This window comes from Acanthochromis polyacanthus, chromosome 19 (assembly GCF_021347895.1).
Source record: "Acanthochromis polyacanthus isolate Apoly-LR-REF ecotype Palm Island chromosome 19, KAUST_Apoly_ChrSc, whole genome shotgun sequence".
Taxonomy (NCBI): Eukaryota; Metazoa; Chordata; class Actinopteri; family Pomacentridae; genus Acanthochromis; species Acanthochromis polyacanthus.
This window is the reverse complement of record NC_067131.1, coordinates 17,333,471-17,357,472: the sequence shown is the minus strand read 5'-3', so window position 1 is coordinate 17,357,472 and position 24,002 is coordinate 17,333,471. Positions and strand designations below refer to the sequence as shown.

Sequence of the window (24,002 nt, the reverse complement as noted above, 5' to 3'; positions counted from 1 at the left end):
AGCTTGGGTAAAAACATCCATGAAATAAACTAAGCTATGTTGAAAGAATAAGCTGCTGAGCATTTTCCTGCCAAGACAACACAAGAGGAAATTTACTCAGCCATAACAACCTCAATGCAAGGTCAGACTTGTGCTCGACGCTGAAGGCTGAGATTCATTTGAATGTCTTTGGCAGAGGTGGAGCTGGATGGAGTGGCTCTGCACTGTGTTCAAACTGTTGATGCCGAGAGTTCAACGACATCTACCAATGTTATGATGACCCCTCGTAATTGCACACTACAAGAAGTGATGTTTTGAAAGAAAATACGCTTCAAACTTAACTTGTCTGTGGTGAGACCAATAAAACGGAGCTGCAGTGTGTGTTTTTCTCTGTGTGTGTTTTGGCACAGTGCATATAAAGGAATCAATCAATGGATGTGATAACATAAGGTAGAGAGAGACTCCCTCTGGAGTAGTTCTGCATGCGTGCAAAAGACGAGTGTGATGACTGGCACACATGTTTTCCTAGCTTTGTGTGCATGCGTGAGTGTGAGTGTGTGTTTACTTCCTTTGTAATGATAGCCCTCAGTCTCTCACCAGGCGGCCAGGCTACTCCTCTAAACCTCAGGGTCTCTGCCAACCCCCAGAGCCCAGAGAATATGGCCTGCAGCTGGGCCACAGAGAACGACAGAGCTCCTGTTAGCTACTGAAGCAACCGACCTCTATAATTAATGCCAGGCAGCTGACAAATCTGTCTTCATATCAAGTGAGTTTCTGTGCATGCATTAGTTGAAACATGCAGGTAGTAGAGCAGAGGAGATAGCATCATGTAGTGTTTACTAAACCTCAGTGGCAAAAAGTAGAGAACAATCACTTGTGGAGACCCAGCCAATGTGATGTAGCAGGACGGCATCTCCATCTAGAGGTCAGTTTCGAGAACATCAGTCTTAGATTTAGGCTTAGACTAACTTTATTAATCCCTGGAGGGAAATTCAGTTGTTACAGCAGCATGCCTGTTCAATAAAAGAGTAAACAATAAGACAACACAGAATATTAGGGAAGGGTGTAAAGTGAAGGTAGAATAAAATAAAATAAGATGAAAATATAGAAAATGTAATATAGAAAACAAATCAACAGAATATACATGAGTGATCCAGAAATGTGCAAATGAGAAAGTGTTTAGATGTGGAAATGACACGAGTTTACAGAGTTAATGAATGACGTTTAGGATGGAAAGTGTCCAAGCAGTCTTCCTGCCTCTGAAAATTTAAGACACTCACACAAATAGGCAGAACAATGATGGAAGAAGTATTCACATACTTTTCTTTAGTGAAAGCAACAGTGCACTGCAGTAATCTGACTGAGCACAAGTCCTACATTGAAAATGCTCCTTATTAAGCAATGAGCATGCTATCATTTATTACCTTGGTATAACTGCCTTCATTCCTTTTTACTGATCCATTCCATCCTAATTTTATCTTACTACAGCAATGTATCATGCTTATATCTCATTGCTTTTCTATTTATTAGGCACTGCATTTCTTATGTTATGTCTTTTTTTCTGCGCAATATCTGGCTCAAGAGTTAACTTTGGGGTTAATAAAGTTTTATATAATGTTAAAATTATGTCTAAAATAGAATTATGTATTACAAGTGTAAAATATTCGGATACTGGGATACTGTTGCTAATTCATTAATATGTAAGCCGCATTATACTCATGCAGTTGCTGGAAGTTTTTACTATTTTACATGCTGCTCGGCAGTTTTACATTTAAGAACTCATTTATAGTATGACTGAACGTAAACCTCTGATAATATGAGAAACTTTGTGTCTTCTTTAGACTAGCAGCCTCTGAGGTCTCTAGTTTTTGATCCTACTTATGCAATACACATACATACGCAAGAAGAAGTGGGTTTTTGAAATAGAGGTTAACGTCTTCAAGCATAAATGATAACCTGTGAGCTTACAACTGAGTTTGTTTTAACAGAATGCATCGTGTTTTTAATACCCGTGTAGACAGGTATTGTATGTACAGCATAATGCAATTGCAATTACAACTCCTTGGCTATAAAATCTAGTTTAATCATGCCCATAAAGTTAATTTTTGTGTCGACTGTCATGATCAGTGTTGACCACTTGGCGTCGCTGCTGTTTAGCTGAGCACTGTGTTTGTATGCTGCAGCAGTAGAATGAGAAACTCAGCATGTGAGGCACACTAACAGCATGAGCTAGCTGCAAAATAAAAAATGGTTATCTTTACCAACAGCAAGCCTCTTCCTTCACTCCAAGAACACAAACACAACATGGTACCAGGAGTAAACTAAGTAAGTTGAGCGACCACGGACGCCACCGAGGAAGAAGCCAACATGGATTTGAGGCCGCCAGAAAGTCTGAAGCTGTCGGGCAACATAGATGAAAATTGGCGTGCATTCAAACAACAGTTCGCCCTGTATGTTACGGCCATGGGACTGGAGACAAAGCCGGACACGAGGAAGGTAGCGCTTTTGCTAACGCTAGCCGGGCCACAGGCCATTGAAGTGTACAACACGTTTGTGTTCGCTACGGCTGATGATAAAGACAAGTTGGAAGTTGTGCTTGCTAAATTTGATGCTCACTGTACTCCAAAGAAAAACGAGACGTATGAAAGATACATGTTTAGATCTCGTATGCAGTTGAAAAATGAGCCGTTTGAGAGCTTTCTGACTGCCTTGCGTTTGAAGGCGCAGTCGTGCAACTTTGGGACTCTGAAAGACTCGATGGTCCGAGACCAGATTGTTTTTGGCGTGGAAGACAAAAAGTTAAGAGAGAGACTTCTACGTGAGTCAGATTTGACACTGGATATGGCTATCAAAATATGCCAAGCGAGTGAACTGTCCCAGAAGCACATGAAAACATTCAGCGAGATTTCTAGTGCCACGTCGCCCATGAGTGAAGGAGCAGCGATAGGTGCAGTGTCGTTTCAGAGCGAGAGACATCGCACACAAACCCGGCCAGCACAGCGGACCGAGGACACCATGTTTTTCTGCAAGCGCTGTGGATCGCAACATAAGCCAAAGCAATGTCCAGCGTTTGGTAAAGTATGCTCAACCTGCCACGGAAAGAATCATTATGCCAAACAATGCTTCACTAAAAAGAAAGAAGGAAAGAAAGGCAAACATGTAAATGTCGTGGATGAGACAGATTTAAGTGACACTTTCTTTGTTGGACTCGTTAACTGTGAAAACGAAGGAGTAAAAGTCCACAGTATTACAGATAAAGACAAATGGATCACTCCTCTGCTGATTAACGGGACTATTGTCACTATGAGACTGGACACGGGTGCAAAAGCAAACCTTATTAGCATGTCTGACATAAGAGAAATGCAGGTAAAACCACAGATTTACAAGAAGAGATCAGGGTTGAAAGATTATAATGGGAAGCCCATTGAGTGTTTTGGTATCTGCAAACTAAATGTCAATGTTAAAGGTAAAGTGCACAATGTAAACTTCTCTGTTGTGAATGACAAATGTGATTCACTGTTGGGTGATAAAAGCTGTGAAGAGCTAGGGCTAGTGAAAAGAGTGTACTGTATTGAAACAGATTCAAAATGTGACACTAATGCTATCGTACAAAACTTTTCTGATGTGTTTAAAGGTTTTGGTACTTTGCCCTTTACATATAAAATCCAGCTAAAAGAAGGAGCACAGCCAGTTGTGCACGCACCACGCAGGGTTCCAGCTCCACTACGTGAAGCCCTCAAACGAGAACTGGACAGAATGACCAACCTGGGTGTGATCAGAAAGGTCCTGGAGCCTACGGATTGGGTCAACTCCATGGTGGTCACAAAGAAAAAGAGTGGTGAGTTGAGAACATGCATGGACCCAAAAGATCTAAACAAGAACATCAAACGTGAGTACTATCAAATACCAACACGTGAGGAAATAATCAGTGAAATGGCAGGAGCAAACTATTTCACAAAACTTGATGCTTCACAAGGTTTCTGGCAGTTAAGACTGGATGAGAGCTGCACAAAGTACTGTACCTTTAATACACCTTTCGGGAGGTACTGTTATCTGAGACTGCCATTCGGAATTAAGTCCGCACCAGAAATATTCCACAGAGCAATGGAACAGATCATTGAAGGCCTAGAGGGAGTCAGAGTTTACATTGATGACATTATTGTGTGGGGCTCGACTCTCCAAGAGCACAACCAGAGACTGTATAAGGTGATGGAGCGCATTCAAAAGTATGGACTGAAACTCAATAGAGCTAAATGCGAGTTTGCAGTGAAGGAGATCCTCTTCTTAGGAGACAAACTCACAGCTCAAGGTGTACAACCAGACAAAGACAAAATAAAAGCAATACTGAATATGCCAAGACCAACAGACAAAACCGGTGTCCTGCGCATCATGGGAATGGTGAACTTTATAGGCAAATTTATTCCCAATTTAACAGCAAAGACATCATGCATTCGCGAGCTGTTACACAATGACTGTGATTTTAAATGGGCACCCAAACATGAGCAAGAGTGGCAAACACTGAAGAAAACCCTTACCACAGCACCAGCATTAGCCTACTATGACCACAAGAAAAAGTTGAAAATATCAACTGATGCGTCCAAAGATGGCATTGGAGCAGTACTTCTTCAGGCTGAAGGACAACACTGGAAACCAGTGGCCTATGCGTCAAGGGCTATGACAAACTCCGAATGCAAGTATGCCCAGATTGAAAAGGAGTGTCTAGGTGTTGCATATGGTTTGGAGCGGTTTCACAGTTACGTGTATGGACTGCCGTCTTTTACTGTGGAAACTGACCACCGCCCTCTTGTCTCGATTATTAAAAAGAACCTAAACGAAATGTCACCGCGCATCCAGCGTTTAATGATGAAGATGCAAAGATATGATTTTGAACTAGTCTATACACCAGGAAAACATCTTGTACTTGCAGACACGTTGTCCAGAGCGCCTGCTGACAGTTGTTTGAGTACTACAGATGAAGACATTGAAAGTCACATAAATATGGTGTCTAGTGTTTTGCCAGTATCTGACACAAAGTCGAGACAAATAGCTGAAGCCACTACACATGACACTGAGCTGCAACGTGTGATTCAAAACATGGATGACGGTTGGCCCCCAGGTTCATGCCCTCTGTACTATCATGTTCGAGGAGATCTCAGTTTTATTGATGGACTATTACTAAAGAAAGGAAGAATAGTCATCCCTGAAGCACTGAGACCAGAGATACTGAACAGGATACACGAAGGACATCTCGGGATTGAAAAATGTAAAAGGAGAGCGAGAGAGTCAGTGTATTGGCCTGGACTAAACAAAGACATTGAGACTCTTGTGAGTAAATGTGAAACGTGCCAAAAACACAGAAGTAAACAATGCAAAGAACCAATGGTGATCCCAGAAATGCCCACATCTCCTTGGCAAAAGGTAGGGATGGACTTGTTTCACCTTAAAGGCAAAGACTATTTAGTAATCATGGATTACTTGTCTAACTTTCCAGAAATGGCACTTCTCCCCAACATAACATCAGCAAGCATCATCACTCACACCAAATCCATTTTTGCCAGGCATGGTATCCCGCATATTGTAGTGAGTGATAATGGACCATGTTTCAGTAGCAGGGAATGGCAAAAGTTTGCAGAGCAATATGACTTTCGTCATGTCACGTCAAGTCCACACTTTGCACAATCCAATGGGCAAGCTGAGAAAGGTGTCCACATCCTAAAGCAACTGATGAAGAAAGCGGCAGACAGCAACTCGGATCCATACTTGGCACTTCTCAGTTACCGTGCCTCTCCACTTCAATGCGGATTGTCACCTGCGGAACTACTTATGAATAGAAAGCTACGTACAACGCTTCCCAGCTACCCAAAGGCAACAAAACAAAAGAAACAGCCAAAACTTGAAAACAAGCTTCTACAGCAGAAAATGAAACAAAAGATCTTCTATGATGTTTCAGCCAAGTCACTCCCTCCACTGGCAAACAATGACCCAGTTCGAATCGAGGATGCAGATGGTTGGAACACAAAAGGCACTGTGCTACAGGAGGTTGCACCAAGATCATTTACAGTGAGAACAGAGGATGGACAAGTGCTCAGGCGTAACCGCCGCAGTCTTCTGAAGACCCAAGCCGCACCTGTCAAAACCACCAATGCTCACTCTGAACCACCTGTGACCACACCACCAAACATGAACTGTGTTGAGAACATGTCACCAGACAAACATGAACTGAGGAGATCAAATCGTGAAATAAAGAAACCTGACAGACTGAACTTATAAAGGTTTAATAACGTTACATTAATAATGAAGAAAAAAAAAACATGTTTAAACAAATGTTACTTTGTGTTAGATGTTGCTTTTGAGCATGGTGGCTTTAAGAAAAGAAAAAAAAAACAATGTTCTGTTTTGCATAAATGTTTAATGCAGATGTTATGCATCTCAAAGAAAGGAGGATGTCATGATCAGTGTTGACCACTTGGCGTCGCTGCTGTTTAGCTGAGCACTGTGTTTGTATGCTGCAGCAGTAGAATGAGAAACTCAGCATGTGAGGCACACTAACAGCATGAGCTAGCTGCAAAATAAAAAATGGTTATCTTTACCAACAGCAAGCCTCTTCCTTCACTCCAAGAACACAAACACAACATCGACAGTCAGAGGTGTGTCAACTCTGTTTTAGCACTGATGTCATAGTTTGTGGTGGCGTTGTGCATTGTTTTCTGGAGACCTCATGTATGTAAACGGGGGCAAAAACTGAAACATTGGCCAGTGTAATGCATTTCAGTACATCACCTTTAACTATGACCTTAGCAGCTGATGAAGAAACGTGTTACCACAAACTTTGTCAAAATAGATGTTACTGCAGTCCTGTTGTGTTGGATTGTACAGGTGTACCTAATAAAGTGGAAACTCAGAGTAGGTACACTACCGTTCAAAAGTTTAGAATTGTTCTTATTTTTGAAAGAAAATCATTAGTTTTTTTAAAATGAAGATAGCATTACATTAATCATAAATCCAGTCTAGCCATTGTTAATGTAGTAAATGACTATTCTAGCTGAAAACGGCTGATTTTAGTAGAATATCTCCATAGAGATACAGAGGAACATGCAACCATCAGTGCTGTGTTCTAATGCTACATTGTGTTAGCTAGTGGTGTTGAAATGCTAACTGATGATTGGAAAATCCTTGAGCAATTTTGTTAGCACATGAATAAAAGTGTGAGTTTTTATGGAACACAAGAAAATGCCTGGGTGACCCCAAACTTTTGACAGTAGTGTAGTCATTTGTATTTGCAGCATAGAATTTAAATACTTGAGTACAAACACTTCAAAGTTGCACTTAGATTGTACTTAAACATATTCATGACTCACAGAAAATTTTGTTCATCTATTTTTGAATAATATGAACCCAAAGCAGGAATGTTCATAATTAAAAACAATGTGAAACTTTTAAAGATCCTAATACCAGTGCAACAGCAACAGCAGCATGGGTTTCTTACTTTGTAATAATAATGTGTACACAGTAAAACCTTACTTTTTTTTATCATGTATACCATCACATACTTGTTGAACAACTTTTTTGCAATAAGAGTCAAATAAATAAAATGCTTCCAAGCTTTTAGTCTCCTCTACTAACAAATGAGAGTGTGTGTTAAGGTAATGCAAATAAGTCATAACAAACAAGTGAAAAATCTGTCAAATATAATTTATTGTCTTTGTCTTAATATCAGCGTGAAAACACAAACAATGGAAGGTAAATCAGAATTCATGGAATTATACTTTAAGTGATGATAAAATGGTTACAAGAGCAAAGGGTGTCAAGACATTAAACCAATGTTAGTGAACCAGCTTACAGTGTGTGACAAACAGGAAAAAAGTGAAGATTCATAGAGTTTCTTTGATATTGCATGATCTTAAAATCAACATGCAGAGCAGCAGACTGACTAACTTCGGTGCATAGATTATATGTTACATGTACAGTACCTTTGGGAAAATTACTCGCTCTGCCAGTTTCAGTACAGTAGACTAAATAATAAAGTAGTTACATCATCTGAAATTAAAAAAATAGCAGCAATAAGAGGCAAGTGACTGCCTCTACTGAAGACCTTTTAGTTGTTTAAATTCTTGCTATATTAACATGCATCTGCTGACACATAGTACTAAGAGTGACATCAGAGTTCATGTGTTTGGTGTTCCAGAGACGTTCTTAAAGGAATATCTGCAGAGATGTGTGTCTAAGGCTGGTCAAAGATTCTTCAGTGGACAGGACGTCCCTCTCAGGACTTTCTCCCGTCCACGTCACCCACTGACCCGCCCTGATCACTGGACCTGTAGCTGAGCAGCTCAAGGAAAAACCATAACTCGCTCTTTACTGCTTGTCCTTTCCTGGAACAGAGATAAAGGAGAAACATAAGCATGTGGAATGATTCACAGCTACAGAGATTCAATATCAGTCAAACTACATAGAAATAGATTTATTTATGGTGTAGCATTGAAGGTTAGCCAATAGTTTAATAGAAAATGTGTAAGTTAAGCACACATTTCACACACACTGAGTAAAATGCAGTGATATGCAGCACTTCTGTTACTTTATACTTGCACTCCACTTCAATTATCTAACAGCTTTGGTGGCATTTTGTGAATAACATGATCTGTCTTTAAAATATCATGCGATGTTTGTAAGTCTCAGTCCAGATTTGAATTCCATCCATCCACTATCTAAACACGCTTAATCCTCATTAGGGTCGTGGGGGGCCAATCCCAGCTGACTTAGGGTGAAGACAGTGGACACCCTGGACAGGTCACCAGTCTATCACAGGGATACATATACAGACAAACAATCACACTCACACTCACACCTACAGACAATTTAGAATTATCAGTTAACCTAAACATGTTTTTGGACTGTAGGAGGAAGCCGGAATATCTGGAGAAAACCCATGCATGCACATGAAGAACATGCAAACTCCATGCAGAAAAATTCCAGACTGGGACTCAAACCAGGGACCTTCTAGCTGCAAAACAACAGTGCTAACCACCGAGCCACTTGTGCAGCCCCAGATTTGAATTAAGTTAATTTTCTAACAAAACGTCAAACAAATCTGCCAGTGTAGACAAACCTTTCAAATCCACTCTTTTCAGATGCATATACAAAGGTTTATATTCTCTTTCTTGCGGCAGCCGCAGTGTAATAAATGGATGAAAGTTAATTTATGCTTGTTGCAAGGGGAAAAAAACCATGCCACCCTAAAAAAAACCACCATCCTTCTCTGGAAAACAAAGCCCCACTTCCCTGAGAGAACCAGCAGACCTTCGCTGTGGACATGTCTCGTTATTTTCTACTTTTAGCACAAACAGTTACCAATTAAAACTGTTGACAGTGAGGCCTGTGGGTTGTCCTGAGTAAACCGGAGCATTGTGTTCTGGAGAGGCAGCTTTTACGACTTGGGTGAAGTGACCCTCTGGGCCTGCATGCCTGGGATTTTAAAATTAAACTGTTATGAAACAACAGTGAGCCCACAGAGCCTAATGTGTATATGCGGCCATCGTACCTTTGCTGGGGACAAACTTGAGCGAGTGGCTGAATATTCAAAAGCGTGACACTCCTTCCTCTGGACCATCATTCACAAACTCGTGGCCCAGTCCGTTGCCACATTTACCACACAGGACCTATAAACACACAACACCAGAACACATAAATCTCGCTTTGTAGCCCTGACATGAAGAATGATTGATCTTTTAAGCGATTTCAGTCGTTGTAGTTATGCATATGTCAGCTGTGAGTCAGACCTTGAAGGCGGTGAGCGTCTCCATCATCTTGGTGACGCTGTCCTCTCTGATGGTGTCTGTGAACGCCGGCCAGGGAGACGAGTGAGCGAACTTTGACCGACTGGAGAACAGGGGATGGTTACACTTGGAGCACACATACATTCCTGCAGGGGACAGTTGAAGGTTGGAACTGTGTTCATCTGCAGCTTGAAAAAGACTCTTTTTTCAAATAATCTAATACAAAAATTGTAGGAGAAAAATTAGACTGATGAAAGATAAAAACAAAAATCAAAATCAAGTCTATTTTTCCCACTTCTCTTTCTTTTTGACATGCCATGCATGTATATCCAAAGTAGTTTAAATCAATCCACTGGACTTTAAGAAAGTTCCTTGAAGACGTTTCGCCTCTCATCCAAGAGGCTTCTTCAGTTCTGGTGGTGGTTGTTGTTGCCTCAACTTTTAAACCTCTGTGAGGTGTGTCCAGGGCTATTATTCCAACGACCGATGCCAAAACTCATCTGACTACTCAACGATGGTCGTTGTATCGGTGGGGGTCACTGAGCCCTCATGTGCTAATGGTGGTCATTAGCATGAGTCTAATGATTAGCATTAGACTCATAATTAGCATAGACTCATGCTAATGACCACCATTAGCACACGAGGGCTCAGTGACATCTGTGCATTTCAACGACCCCCACCAATACTCGCAAAGACCATCGTTGAGTAGTCTGGAGCTCCAGCAGTCTGGTTCTGGTTTGGTTTGAGGTCTTCAGTGCGCCTTTGTTGACTTGGTTTGTACTTCAATTAAACCCTTTTTATTTTTTAGTCGCCACCCTGTGTTGTCTCCCTGTTTTTGTTGCAGTTTCAGAGCCGAGTTGTAACACCGCCTTCCTGCCACAGTCCAAAAACAAGCTGAGAATAACTGGTGATTCTAAATTGTCTGTAGGTGTGAATGTGAGTGTGACTGTTTGTCTGTGATGGACTGGTGACCTGTCCAGGGTGTCTCCTGCTTTCACCCTTAGTCAGCTGGGATAGACTCCAGTCCTCGGCAACCTTGATGAGGATAATGGATGGATGGATGGATCATTAAATTATTAATAGTGAAGTACCAGAGTATGAGCAGCATGTTAGTGTTGTAGCTGCTGCAGGAGGAGCCAGTTTGAACCACTTCAAATGCAGTTTTATATACAGAGACTGATGATAAATGTGAGAGGAAAGAGGAAGAAAAAAGATTCGATGCACAAATTTGTTTTAAATTTTTGAACATTTTTGAAGGCGATATTAGACAAATCGAACATTTACCTGAATGAACATTTACCTGAATGAACATTTACCTGAATGAACATTTACCTGACACTTAGAGGAAAAAAATGTGATGGAGGTGTTAACTCATGAACATCTGAAATATGACCACGGACGTCACACTACATTTTCTAAGAAGCCAAACATGTTGTAAACCATACATTCAATTGTTAACAAAGCTTTGTATTTTAAATGTTATGTTATTTATTGTATACAATTTTAAGAGTAACTAAAGCTGTCAGACAAATATAGTGGAGTGGAAAGTACAATATTTCCCTGTACAGCCATGGCCATAAGTTTGGACACAGCATGACTTACTATGTCTGTTTTGATGTCTATTACAGAACATAACTAATATTTTTTGACAGCACCAGTTTAATTAGTCAACAAATCAACAAGGGATATAATATTATCAATAAATTCCAACAATTGGAACAACTTTGTTCCCAAAACATAATATTAGAAGAAAATAACAAAAAAATGCAGTACTTTCACAACCGAATTTGGTAAGAATAACAAAATGACACCAAACTCTTTTGATGTTTTTTAAAATATGAAACTTAATATAGTTCTCAGGAGTTGTGTGCTGTATTGTAAGTGACAATTTTGTGGTATTTTCTAAGATTCACAAGCGTCATGGTACTTGTGTCCAAACTTATGGCCATGGCTGTAAATTGCAGTGGAATGAAGGCATAAAGTAACAAAGTGAAAATACAAATCCCTCAAAATTATAACAAGGCAGATTACTTGAGTAAAAGTACTTAGTTGCTTTTCACGACTGATTATTAATATTATTATAATTACTGCTTATTACTTGTTGCTTTTATGACTAACTAGAGATGTTGGAAGCTTCTTTTGTATGAAATATAATAAAAATAAAACTACAGATAAACTGTCCTTCATCAGGTAATTATCTCCATAGATTTGCTCACGCCCTTCACCTGCACACCTTCATTATGATGCTGCACACTATTTATGTCCCTATTTGCTACTAATGAAATACTTCATTTTATAGTGAAAAATGAGCTGTAAGCAAATCTTGTAATGAGTAAAGCACAAGAATAAAATCAAAAGGTGAACGTTATCCCCCTTAATCCAGACGAACAGCAGGTTACATCACTGTTTACTGAACACCTCCGTCCTGCTGCTCACCTGGTTTAAAATGATCCTTGTAGATCTCACCGCCGAAAAACTGGCAGAAAGACATCCCGGTGTGGTCGCAGATCAGCTGGAGGCAAAATAAATATCAAATCCGGCTCAATCTTTCTGTAAACCGTGCACAGATGAGCCTTTCTGTCCTGATCTCGTGTGAAGTGATCCTGGTTGGAGATTTAAAGAGGAGCTCCGCCCCCTGCAGTTACCACAAACACCGCCAGATGTCAGTGTTGGGCAGCAGGAGGCTCTGAAGAGGCTTTCAGGGACCGGAGACCTCTGAGGTCAGTCAAACTGGCTCAGTTAGAGCAGATTGACTATGTTAAATTCACACAGGCAAAAATGTGCTCGAATCAGAGCAATAACATTGGAATGATCATCAGGCTCCACTTAAATTGGTTTATTTACAGTTAAGTTTACCCACCCTTAACTATACATGAGCCATTTTAAAATAAGATTTTGTTGGGAGCATGCCAGAGTTTTATTTATTTAGGATGTTCCAGAATCAATAAATGTGTCCACATTATTGTACCATAACCATATCTCCATAATTGTTCTATCATTTATTTCAAAATTTGTTCTGATCACATCTTCACCACAGTGTGTCTCATTTTGTCCTTAATAATAGACTTGCAATACTGGAAATATAGCCAAATGATTCCTACTCTATTGTCAAGGTTCTTTCAAAACAGCTACACATTTTGTGTCTTGTGTCTCTAACCGGATCTTCAATCACTTCATATGATAACACTTGCAGATTTTTTTTTTAATGTAGCCTTTTAATAAGAATGGAAACACTTGTTTTATGAAATTGGGATGTTTTTGCATGAATGTCACTATAAAATTCTGCCAGAAAAGATTTCAGTTGTGTAGAGGGGGACATCTGGCATCTGATAACATCAGTAGCACAATATGGGATGCTGTATGACTTAAAGATTAAGAAAGTATCTGCTTAGCCTGTCTGCAGAAGTGGAAAATGTGTCATACAAGAGCAATTTTTAAACAAAACGATGTATAGAGATGTTCATATAGCTGCATGCAGGTTGTAACTGTGATTAAATATGATGGAAATTCAAGGTAATTGTTCTTGCCAGCTCTTTGTTGTACAGACAAGCAACTAGGGTGAAAAGGTCAAAGGTCAAGTCGTGCATTTTCATTGGATACAAAAAACCCTTACGGAACAATTCAACTGATGATAACGGGATGTGAATTTGAACACAAAATGTTTATCATCAGGCTCTAAACCTTCTAAAGCCCCAGCAGTTTAGTGCTTTCTTGTTCCTGTCACAATATTTTTCACTCTGCACTCATTTTCCACTGCAGTGTAAAGCCCTGCACCTCTATGGAAACGGTATAACCATGGAAGAACGTAGAGGCTGAAACTCAAAAATGCCTTCATGCAGTATAGCACAGTTACAATCCTTCAACATAATGAAAAAATAATCAAAAGTAGCATTTCTTGGATGATTATTTATTTATTTTGCAGGAATTGGGAACAAAATGGAATTCACATGTAAAAAAAAAATATTCCAAGTCTCCAGAAGTGTCACCAACACTGAACAAAAATGATGGTTCTACATACAGTAGATTTTAATTATTACAGCCATGGCCATAAGTTTGGACACAAGTACCATGACACTTGTGAATCTTAGAAAATACCACAAAATTGTCACTTACAATATAAATACCAGTCATAGCCATCAACCAAAATGTATAGATATTTCCATTGCATAAATTTGATGTTTGACAGCAAATATTGACATTTGAATATTAACTGCAAATTGTTGCACAAATATCTAATATTATGTTTTGGGAACAAAGTTGTTCCAATTGTTGGAATTTATTGATAATATTATATCCCTTGTTGATTTGTTGACTAATTAAACTGGTGCTGTCAAAAAATATTAGTTATGTTCTGTAATAGACATCAAAACAGACATAGTAAGTCATGCTGTGTCCAAACTTATGGCCATGGCTGTACATTTCTGATTTGCTTACATACTTGTCTCTTCTCGGCTCTCTATAAATGCAGCATGCAGCTCATCTTTAAACTCTGTGAATTTTAATTATGTGGCTGTTGGTGTTAAATTAGTCCTTCATGACTTCTCAGTTGTGCAGAGGAGTGCAGTTTATTTTTGTTTTCAAAAGAATCTGTTTTGTGCAAAGCTTCATTTTTGAATATTTTTAAAATGAGAAATGTAGAATAAAGTGATTTTGAAGAAATGTTATGATTTTAAGCTTAGCTTTGGCTAATTTCCTTGATGGCACAGCACATCTGACGTTATTTTATGGACCATCAGAGAGTTAAACATTCAACAATTTGTTTCTGTTTTCACATTTTCCAATTCTCATAAAGTGTGTAATCTGGCGATTTTTAGAAATAAAACATGCCTTTCACACACACTGGTAGGATTTGAGACTCACAGAGTAAAGATCTTGAAAAATAATTACATTTTCTTTAGTCGATTTCAGTAACCTACCCATATTACATCCTGTCCAGTAGTTATGGCCACAGCATTGAGACTATGTAGTAAAAATCCAAACTTAGGAATTGTTTCAACAAATTCAAGGGTCTCAGCAGACATCAAACATTAAGGTGCTTTTCTAATCTCTATCACACCTATTAGTGTGACCGGATTTGCAGATTGTTCTCACAGCTGCATGTAAGAGCCGACACTGACGTGATCTGATATGATGCCTGTTCTTACCACTCTAATTATCCGCTAATTAAATGAAACAGACATAGACAAGACCTGAGTCACTAGGGTGGTACTATTAAAATCAATCAAACATCACCTAGTAATAACTGAATTTATTTTCATTTGCAGTTGCCATCTCAAACACATGATGTAAATTTTAACAGCTATCAAGAGCATAACATGCTCTGCTTTGTTTTAGAAATGAAACACATCATAAAAATAAATACATTTCCTTGGTACAAACTGTGAAGGGGCACAGAAATGATGTTTCTTTCCAGTTTAGGTCGACATCCTTTATTCATATTTGCAGTAGTGCTTGAGGGCCTCTGGCAGTTCTAGCCAGTCCAGGGCCATCCTGTGGACGATGTGCTTCTGTATAGTCTTTCTACACAATGTCTGCAAGGACGAGACTGGAGAGACAGAAAAGAGAAGACAATAAAACTGTGGATTAACAGAATGAAGGCCGTAATGAAATAAATCATCAAGATTTTTAACAAAAAGATGCATTAAAAGAATGAATGGATTACAGAACATGTGACGTTTTAACAGAGTGGGCCCGAGTCGGAGCAGCAGTTAGTATTTCCTGTTGGAAAATCACTGAAATTATTGCAAAGAGACACAACACAGCTTCTCAGAAGCACAAAACAATCACAAAGAGTGACAAAGTGACCACAAAGAGACAGAAAATATTTTAGAGACTGAAAATGTCAGAAAGAGACACAAAATGACCAAAATCAAAAGCAAAACAACCACAAAGAGACTCAAAATGATCACCAAAACATAACAAACAACTACTAAGAGAAAAAAGTAACACAACTACAAAGAGACAAAGTACTGATAAAAATAGAAAAAACACACAAAAAAAGGAACAAAACCACTCCAAGGAGACAAAAACAACTACAAAGACACTCAAAATTACTCAAAGTGAAAGAAAAACAACCACAAAAAGACACAAAAGGAACATAGACATGCAACACAATCACAGAGATGCAAAAATGACTGTAAGAGACATGAAACAACCATAAAGGGACACAAGATAGATGCAAAACAACTCCAAAGAGACACAAAGCTGCCAAATAAGGCCACCAGGACTACAGAAAAGCACATATGAACTACAAAGACAAAATGACAAAGGGACACAAAGTAACAACAAAGAAACTCAAAACGACTGCAAAGACAGTCAAAATGACTTGAAGTGACCGCGAAGAGATGCAATCAACCTACAAAGAGACACAAAGTGACCAAATAAGGCCACAAGGACAACAGAAAAAGCACAAAACAACTGCAACAGGGCTCAAAATTGCCAAAAGAGAAACAAAGTCATCACAAAGAGATGTAAAACTACCACAAAGTGACACAAAACAACCACAGAGAGATGAAAAAACAACCACATAACAACACTAACTACAAAGAGACATAAAACAACAACAAAGAAACACAAAATAACTATAAAGAGACACAAGACAGAAACAAAGAGAATGAAAGAGGTAACATGAATGCAAATAATTCCAGAGATAAAACATAACCACAAACACATTGAGAGTGATGTTTTTATGTCTTAGTTCTGCTTCTCCTGCAAAATGTTACTGATACAGATGTTATATGATGCATCATTTGTAGTTGGTTTGTATTTCGGCTATGCCTGTGCTTCGGATATCACATTATCCATCCATCATTAAAAGTATCACTGTCACACTTACATCCGTACTCCACCTGAACAATTCGCACACACTTGGTAGCAGCAAATACGTCCACCACAGCGTAGAGAGGCTCAATGGTGGGGATCCCCTTTGCAGAAGCTCCCATGTCCTCACCATTGATGACAATGTGCATATCAGCCAGGTCTTGCCCTTTAGGCACATACAGAACTCCTATCCTGCTGCGTCTGGCTGTGGGAGGCAGGGCGTTGGTCTTGTACAAGTCATCCAAAATGTGGCTGAAGCGTCCGGGTCGACTCCGTCCGACCAGCTTGTCTCTGGGAATTCGAACGCTGTCAATGTACAAGTGAGTGTCAGTAAAGAAAGTCTTTGTTTTCACATTGGGGGCTGCTTCTTCCTGATGTTCGTCTTCTGCCTCTCCTCTCCCAAGCCTCTGCCCCCCATCCAGTCCTTCCTCCACAGCCTCTAAGACCTCTATGATCTTGTTATGGTTGCGAGTGATGGCAAACACCCAGCTGTTCCCCAAGTCTGTCAAGTCTGGGATAGAATATTCCGGCACCGCCTCTAAGCTCCTGGGGTCCTGGGCTGTCAGGCCGACCCGGAGGTGGCCACACCAGCCCAGCTCTTTATCCTCAATCTCTATGAGAAAAATCTCTCCAGGCTTCAGGGGCTGTTTGCTGAAACAAACTCCGTTGGCAAAGCTCTCCACCCGAGTGGCCTGAGTTCCTGAGTAATCCAGTCTGACGTTGGTCCCGTGGATTGGGTGGAACTCCATGAACTGGTCAGAAAACGGCTCCATTTCCAGTTTTGCTTGCACCACTTCCAGAAGTCGCTCTGGTGCAGGGAACGGAATCAACAAGAAATCCCCCGGTGGATAGCTATAAAAAGAACTATGGAAACTCTCCAGTCAAGTAGAGTTGTGGTGGTTTGGGAAGATTTCCGGGCAACACGTGGTCATTGCAAAGACACAACAACTTGCACACGACAGGAGCCCTGCTCTGCCTATCTGTCAGCCACTTACGGAACCTTCTGGTAGAGGCTATTTTTGAACAGCTGCATATGTCAACAGATGGCAAGGTATGTGGGTGGGTGTTTTGAGGGGGGCTGGCCACCCATATGTCCACAGTCACTCACACATACAGAGAACAAGTTGGAGCAGTGAAGCCCCCCAGGCCGCTCATTTAATTTCACAAACCCGTGTACTGGAGTAATAGCTGTGTAATTATCATAATACCAAATGCCAGGGAGATATGTTAAACTGCAGGCCTTTCATAGCTGCACTCTAAATATAGTCCAGGCAAACACAGACTGGATCTCATTCTTATGTAAAGCAGCAATTAAAGTAATATGCCAAGATCGAGAGATCTGTGAAGATTTATGATGGAAATGGAGTTATATCACAAGAATATGAAGAGAAATGCTATTATTATGGGCTGGTGCTTTTTATATTCATTACGTCTAAATAACCATTAAGACTCCTGTTTTGTGCGACACTTACTTTGGACTTACAATATGTATCATTTCAATGTAAAGATATCAGGTATTTCCATCAGCTCGGGTCCGGGTAACAGTAGCTCCTTATAGTAGTTGTATAACAGATTAAATTCAAAGTAATTTGTCATGCTGATATAAGAGATAATTTTATTGGACAACTCGCAACAGAGATTGGTGATCAGTTATGACCTTAAATAAGAAATAACAATATTTCCCTGCAGACAAAATGTTAAATTCATAGGAATGAAATGGACTGTTACAGTTTTGGTTTGGCTTTAGAAGCATGATGACTGACATTTGCAAATGTTGCATATATTCCATGTTGCTTATTACATTGTTTATTTTATAAATAGATCCTAAAAATAGATCAGCTAACTGTAATAAACAGTATTATTACACTGCAAATACGTACATTGAGGCCGTTTCCACAACTTGCACTTGTTTTTTATAACTTGCTTGTAAACTTAATTATTGTTATTATTGTTATTTATTTATTTATTTTTCAGATTTTAATCGTGTCTTAACTGTGCAATTTTATAACTGTGTTTTGTATTTGCTGCTCTGCCTATCTTGGGCAGGACTCCCTTGAAAAAGAGATTCTTAATCTCATCGGGATCTGTCTTGGTTAAATATAGGTTAATTAAATACACTCAACAAAAATATAAACACAACACATTTGTTTTTGCTCCCATTTTTTATGAGATGAACTTAAAGATCTAAAAATTTTTCCACATACACAATATCACCATTTCTCTCAAATATGTTCACAAATCTGTCTAAATCTGTGATAGTGAGCACTTCTCCTTTGCTGAGATAATCCATCCCACCTCACAGGTGTGCCATATCAAGATGCTGATTAGACACCATGATTAGTGCACAGGTGTGCCTTAGACTGCCCACAATAAAAGGCCACTCTGAAAGGTGCAGTTTAATGACACAGCACAATGCCACAGATGTGGCAAGATTTGAGGGAGTGTGCAATTGGGATGCTGACAGCAGGAATGTCAACCAGAGCTGTTGCTGGTGTATTGAATGTTCATTTCTGTAGCATAAGTCGTCTCCAAAGGTGTTTCAGAGAATTTGGCAGTTCATCCAACCAGCCTCACAACCGCAGACCACGTGTAACCACACCAGCCCAGGACCTCCACATCCAGCATAGTCACCTCCAAGATGGTCTGAGACCAGCCACTTGGACATCTGCTGAAACAATCGCTTTGCATAACCAAAGAATTTCTGCACAAACTGTCAGAAACAGTCTCAGGGAAGCTCATCTGCATGCTCGTCGTCCTCATCGGGGTCTCCACCTGACTCCAGTTCGTGGTCGTAACCGACTTTAGTGGGCAAATGCTCACATTGGATGGCGTCTGGCACGTTGGAGAGGTGTTCTCTTCACGGATGAATCCCGGTTTACACTGTTCAGGGCAGATGGCAGACAGCGTGTGTGGCGTCGTGTGGGTGAGTGGTTTTCTGATGTCAATGTTGTGGATGGAGTGGCCCATGGTGGCGGTGGGGTTATGATATGGGCAGGTGTCTGTTATTGACGAAGAACACAGGTGCATTTTATTGATGGCATTTTGAATGCACAGAGATACGTGATGAGATCCTGAGGCCCATTGTTGTGCCATACATCCAAGAACATCACCTCATGTTGCAGCAGGATAATGCACGGCCCCATGTTGCAAGGATCTGTACACAATTGTTGGAAGCTGAAAACGTCCCAGTTCTTGCATGGACAGCATACTCACCGGATATGTCACTCATTGAGCATGTTTGGGATGCTCTGGCTCGACGTATATGACGGCGTGTACCAGTTCCCACCAATATCTAGCAACTTTGCACACCCATTGAAGAGGAGTGGACCCCCCCCCAATAAAAAAAAATGGCACCTTTCAGAGTGGCCTTTTATTGTGGGCAGTCTAAGGCACACCTGTGCACTAATCATGGTGTCTAATCAGCATCTTGATATGGCACACCTGTGAGGTGGGATGGATTATCTCAGCAAAGGAGAAGTGCTCACTATCACAGATTTGTGAACAATATTTGAGAGAAATGGTGATATTGTGTATGTGGAAAAGGTTTTAGATCTTTGAGTTCATCTCATAAAAAATGGAAGTGAAAACAAAAGTGTTGCGTTTATAATTTTGTTGAGTGTAAATAATACCACTAGAACAGTGCTTTTTTTAGTTCAGCCGATCTTTATCTGAGATTTGGGAATCTCTGGAAATATTATGAACAATAGAAGTTCTGGATTAAAAAGCTGTATGACCTGATAAAGTTTGTGAGTACAATAGAAGAGAACAGCATTTTCCTTTCTTTTTTACGCCAATGCAATGCTACTACTGTTCAAAAAGGTGCTTTTTTTGTTAAAGTTTATTTGTGTATTGTTGTTTTTGCTGAGCACTGGGTACCATTTTATGTATTCACAAGGGAAAACGATCACAGATGACCTCCATACTTATTAATAATTACAATAAATCCCCAACTGATACTAGTCCTGTGTGGACAGGGATTAAGGTGATTAATTAGTTGAAGGTCATTTTGTTTGTTGTGAAATTGTCGAATACTGTACAAGTTGAATAAATTTAAGATTTCAAGCTGATTCAGTTATTTAGTCACATGGGCAGTCTTTACTTTCCTTCTATATTTCAACATAGTTAACATGGAGAGCTCACAGCTGAAGTCATTTTGTACCAAAGTCACTGCTAAGATCACCCATGAAGCAAAAACAATGATATAACCTACTGACTGAATAAAATATTGGCTGTCATCATGGTTAAAATTGCTTTCATTTATGTATAAAGAAATAACTATGACTTCATTTGGCATGTATAAAAGGCACAAGAAGTTTCCATTATGTCTGTTTTCTTCACACTACATTTAAAAAAAGAAAAAAGAAGCAGTCTGCTAAAATGCTGGTTTTGCTTCTTAAAAACCTATATTTAATGTGCTGAATAAACTTTCAGTTATTTATTCATTCAGCTCCTCATTTTAAGTCAGAACAACTCAACTAACTCAAAACATGAAGTGGCCTGAAAACTAAAATTAAGCACTTAACATTAAATTACTGACAAATTAGTAAAACATGTACGATTATTTTAAGTAAAGTGGAAAAGCTGAGTTGATAAGGTTGGTAAGGTTATATGCTGCAGTATAAAACTCACCATTGTTCATGTTTTGTTAGATCACTAACTACTGTCAGAATGATGTAGAGGGGAGTAAATCTTCATCATTTGCTACTGAAGTGCTGTGAAATCAGTGTTCAAAGTAGAAGAAAAAGGAAATACTCAAGTAAAGCACCTCAGAACCATATTACAATTAGCTGAATGTTTAATATTAACATTTATTCAAAGGTTTCGTTAAGTTTCAGTTCATTTCTTGTAGCTGATATAAGTTTCCAGACTCCTTCAAAAGTTCCTGCTATCAGAGGAAGTTTTCTCATTAGCTCACAGCTCACCTCTGCTCACCTTCCTCCCCTGCTGTGGTTTAAGCGGCCCGTCGAGGTGCTTTAGTCTCACATCTACACTGATTGTGTGTTGGGGTGAAACCTGGGTGACCTACACTCATGCTGCAGCTGCTCTGCTAGCGTGCAAGTTTTACTCTGAGGAGACATTGTGTAATAACGCACAAGTGCCCACATTACACTCTTTAGAATATAGCATGAAGATATAATGAAAAGTCTGGACCATATGTCAAATATGAACATAGCAACTGACATGTCACCCATTGGTCTGTGCATTTTGAAGCCTCAAATTTAGCCTCTTGCTAGAGTGAACCCTAAAGTAGTGACCTATCAAGCACAAGGTAGCTCCACCCTAAAGCAAATCCTGCTTTATCATCTATTATGCAATGAATGGGAGCATTATTAACTAAATGAACATCATATTGTATTAAAGGAGACTCCTGACTGAGATCACAAACTCATTGAGAAAATGTTTACTGAGCTAACAACTGAAAAGTAAGGACATTTTCTCATTCACTTCCATACAATCTGACTTCTGTTTGCAAAAAGGGGAGTCACCACCTTCTGGCCATTAGAATGAATGCAGGTTTAAGTCACTTTGTATTGTCTTCATTTTCAAAGCCAGAAATTATACAGTCTCTGCCATTAAATAGTGGTTTAGCACAAAAAATCTGGGCCTCATAGTGGTTAGCACTTTCACCTTGCAGCAACAAGATCCCCGGTTCAAATCCCGGCCTGGGCCTGGGATCTTTCTGCATGGAGTTTGCATGTTCTCCCTGTGAATGCGTGGGTTTTCTCCGGGCACTCCGGCTTCCTCCCACAGTTCAAAAATATGCTGAGGTTAATTGATTATTCTAAATTGCCCGTAGGTCTGAATGTGAGAGTGATCGTTTGTCTGTATATGTAGCCCTGTGACAGACTGACGACCTGTCCCTGCCTTCGCCCGAGTCAGCTGGGATAGGCTCCAGCACCCTCTGCGACCCTAGTGAGGATAAAGCGGTGTATAGAGAATGGATGGATGGATGGAATCTGGGCCTCACATGTGAAGCTCTTTCACTTTTAAATACATGCATTGTTATTAGTAGAAATATTATGTAGCAAAGAAGTCTTTTTTGTGTAGTAATGTGAAATGTGCCAACACATTTCAGCTTTTCTCCTCAATATATTGTGATCACTTGATGAAGCTGCCTTATGAACATTTAAAGTCTTCAGTGCAGATATTAAAAAAAAAAAAAGCTTTTTAGGGCCATGTTTTATCAGTTGTTCCACCATTCTCCTCAATCCTGCATTAAGAAATGCTCACTTATCAAAACCAGACTTCACAGCAAACACAAAAACTGTTTGAAATCAGGAAAGGATTTTATTTAACCAGAAACCTAAAACAATACATAAAGGGAGAACTGAACTGGGGGAAATAAGCTAAGCAAATACTAACAAACACTATGAACTCAAAACGGAAGATAACAAAACTAAACTGAATTAACAGAACTAAGCTAAGGAAGGGAACTCACAAACCAAACTAGACGGAAGAGACAGGGAAGCAAGCTCAGGGAATCTTGGTGGAGAGAGTCCAAACAGGGGAAATCCAGGCAGCATGGGTAGGGGGGTGGGGGTGGGGGGGGACGAGACGAAGTCCAATGAGCAGAGTCTCTAAAGGGATGTGAATTGATGATCCGGCGAATTATAACTGAATGCACAGAGCGTAAATAGCTGGAGGTGAGGTGGAGAACAGGTGAGTTGAGTTCAGCTGATTACTGGAGCTGACGCTCCCTGCAGTAATCAGCAGATAGAGTGCAGGCAGGTGAAGCAGGGAGAGCAGGAGGGCGAGTGACAGGGAGAGAGAGAGACATGAGGGAGAGAAGACAGACCGAGGAAGTCAAAAAGAGATCAAAACAGAAAACGATCAGGAACCAAGGGAGAAAGGAGGACAAAAAAGGGGGAAGAAGGGCAGGAGCTGGAGCAGGATCCTAACAAAAATGCAAAAATGGTCATTTAAAAGAGGAATAAATATCAAAACTGAACAGAATGCATGAAGACAATCAACATAAAACAAAGGAACACATAAAGCTTAAGAGCAAAAGGGGATAATAGAGTGAAATGGAAGCAGAAATTATCAAGAAAAATATGAGTGAGTCTCCTCCTCAGTCAGTGATGGATGAGGGTTGCTGCCTCCCGCCTCAGCTGCTGCCCTGCCCCGTTCCTCATATTGTCATTTCTAGGGCTTCCAGTTTGTTTTATATAGGGCAAGGTGAAGGGAGGGGAGAAAGCAGGGTAATTCATTCTTATGTCTTCCTATTTAACACTTTATCACAAGAAAAATTCACCCACTACCACTTTGCCACTGTGAACACTAGTGAAGCCACTACAAAAAAAAAACATGTTGGCACAACTTTCACCATAGTCTAAGGATGATGCTGCATTTGATTATACATTTTTGTATAATCAAATGCAAATATTTTTCTGCTCAGGAGAACAGTACTATCAAACCCTTCATCTGCCGTTC

General features: G+C 39.9%; 2 protein-coding genes across 2 annotated transcripts; both read right to left on the bottom strand.

The window, feature by feature from the left end:
- Positions 1 to 7,656: 7,656 nt before the first annotated feature.
- Positions 7,657 to 12,384, bottom strand: msrb1b (methionine sulfoxide reductase B1b). Its single transcript, XM_022202937.2, has 4 exons — positions 12,189 to 12,384; positions 9,756 to 9,898; positions 9,518 to 9,635; positions 7,657 to 8,351 (listed from the first exon to the last, which is right to left on the bottom strand). Exons 1-4 carry the CDS (start codon positions 12,241 to 12,243, stop codon positions 8,335 to 8,337), a joined length of 333 nt encoding a protein of 110 aa, XP_022058629.1. The 5' UTR covers positions 12,244 to 12,384; the 3' UTR covers positions 7,657 to 8,334.
- A 1,293-nt stretch (positions 12,385 to 13,677) lies between these two features.
- Positions 13,678 to 17,426, bottom strand: neurl2 (neuralized E3 ubiquitin protein ligase 2). Its single transcript, XM_022202950.2, has 2 exons — positions 16,588 to 17,426; positions 13,678 to 15,297 (listed from the first exon to the last, which is right to left on the bottom strand). Exons 1-2 carry the CDS (start codon positions 17,342 to 17,344, stop codon positions 15,182 to 15,184), a joined length of 873 nt encoding a protein of 290 aa, XP_022058642.1. The 5' UTR covers positions 17,345 to 17,426; the 3' UTR covers positions 13,678 to 15,181.
- Between the last annotated feature and the right edge of the window lie 6,576 nt (positions 17,427 to 24,002).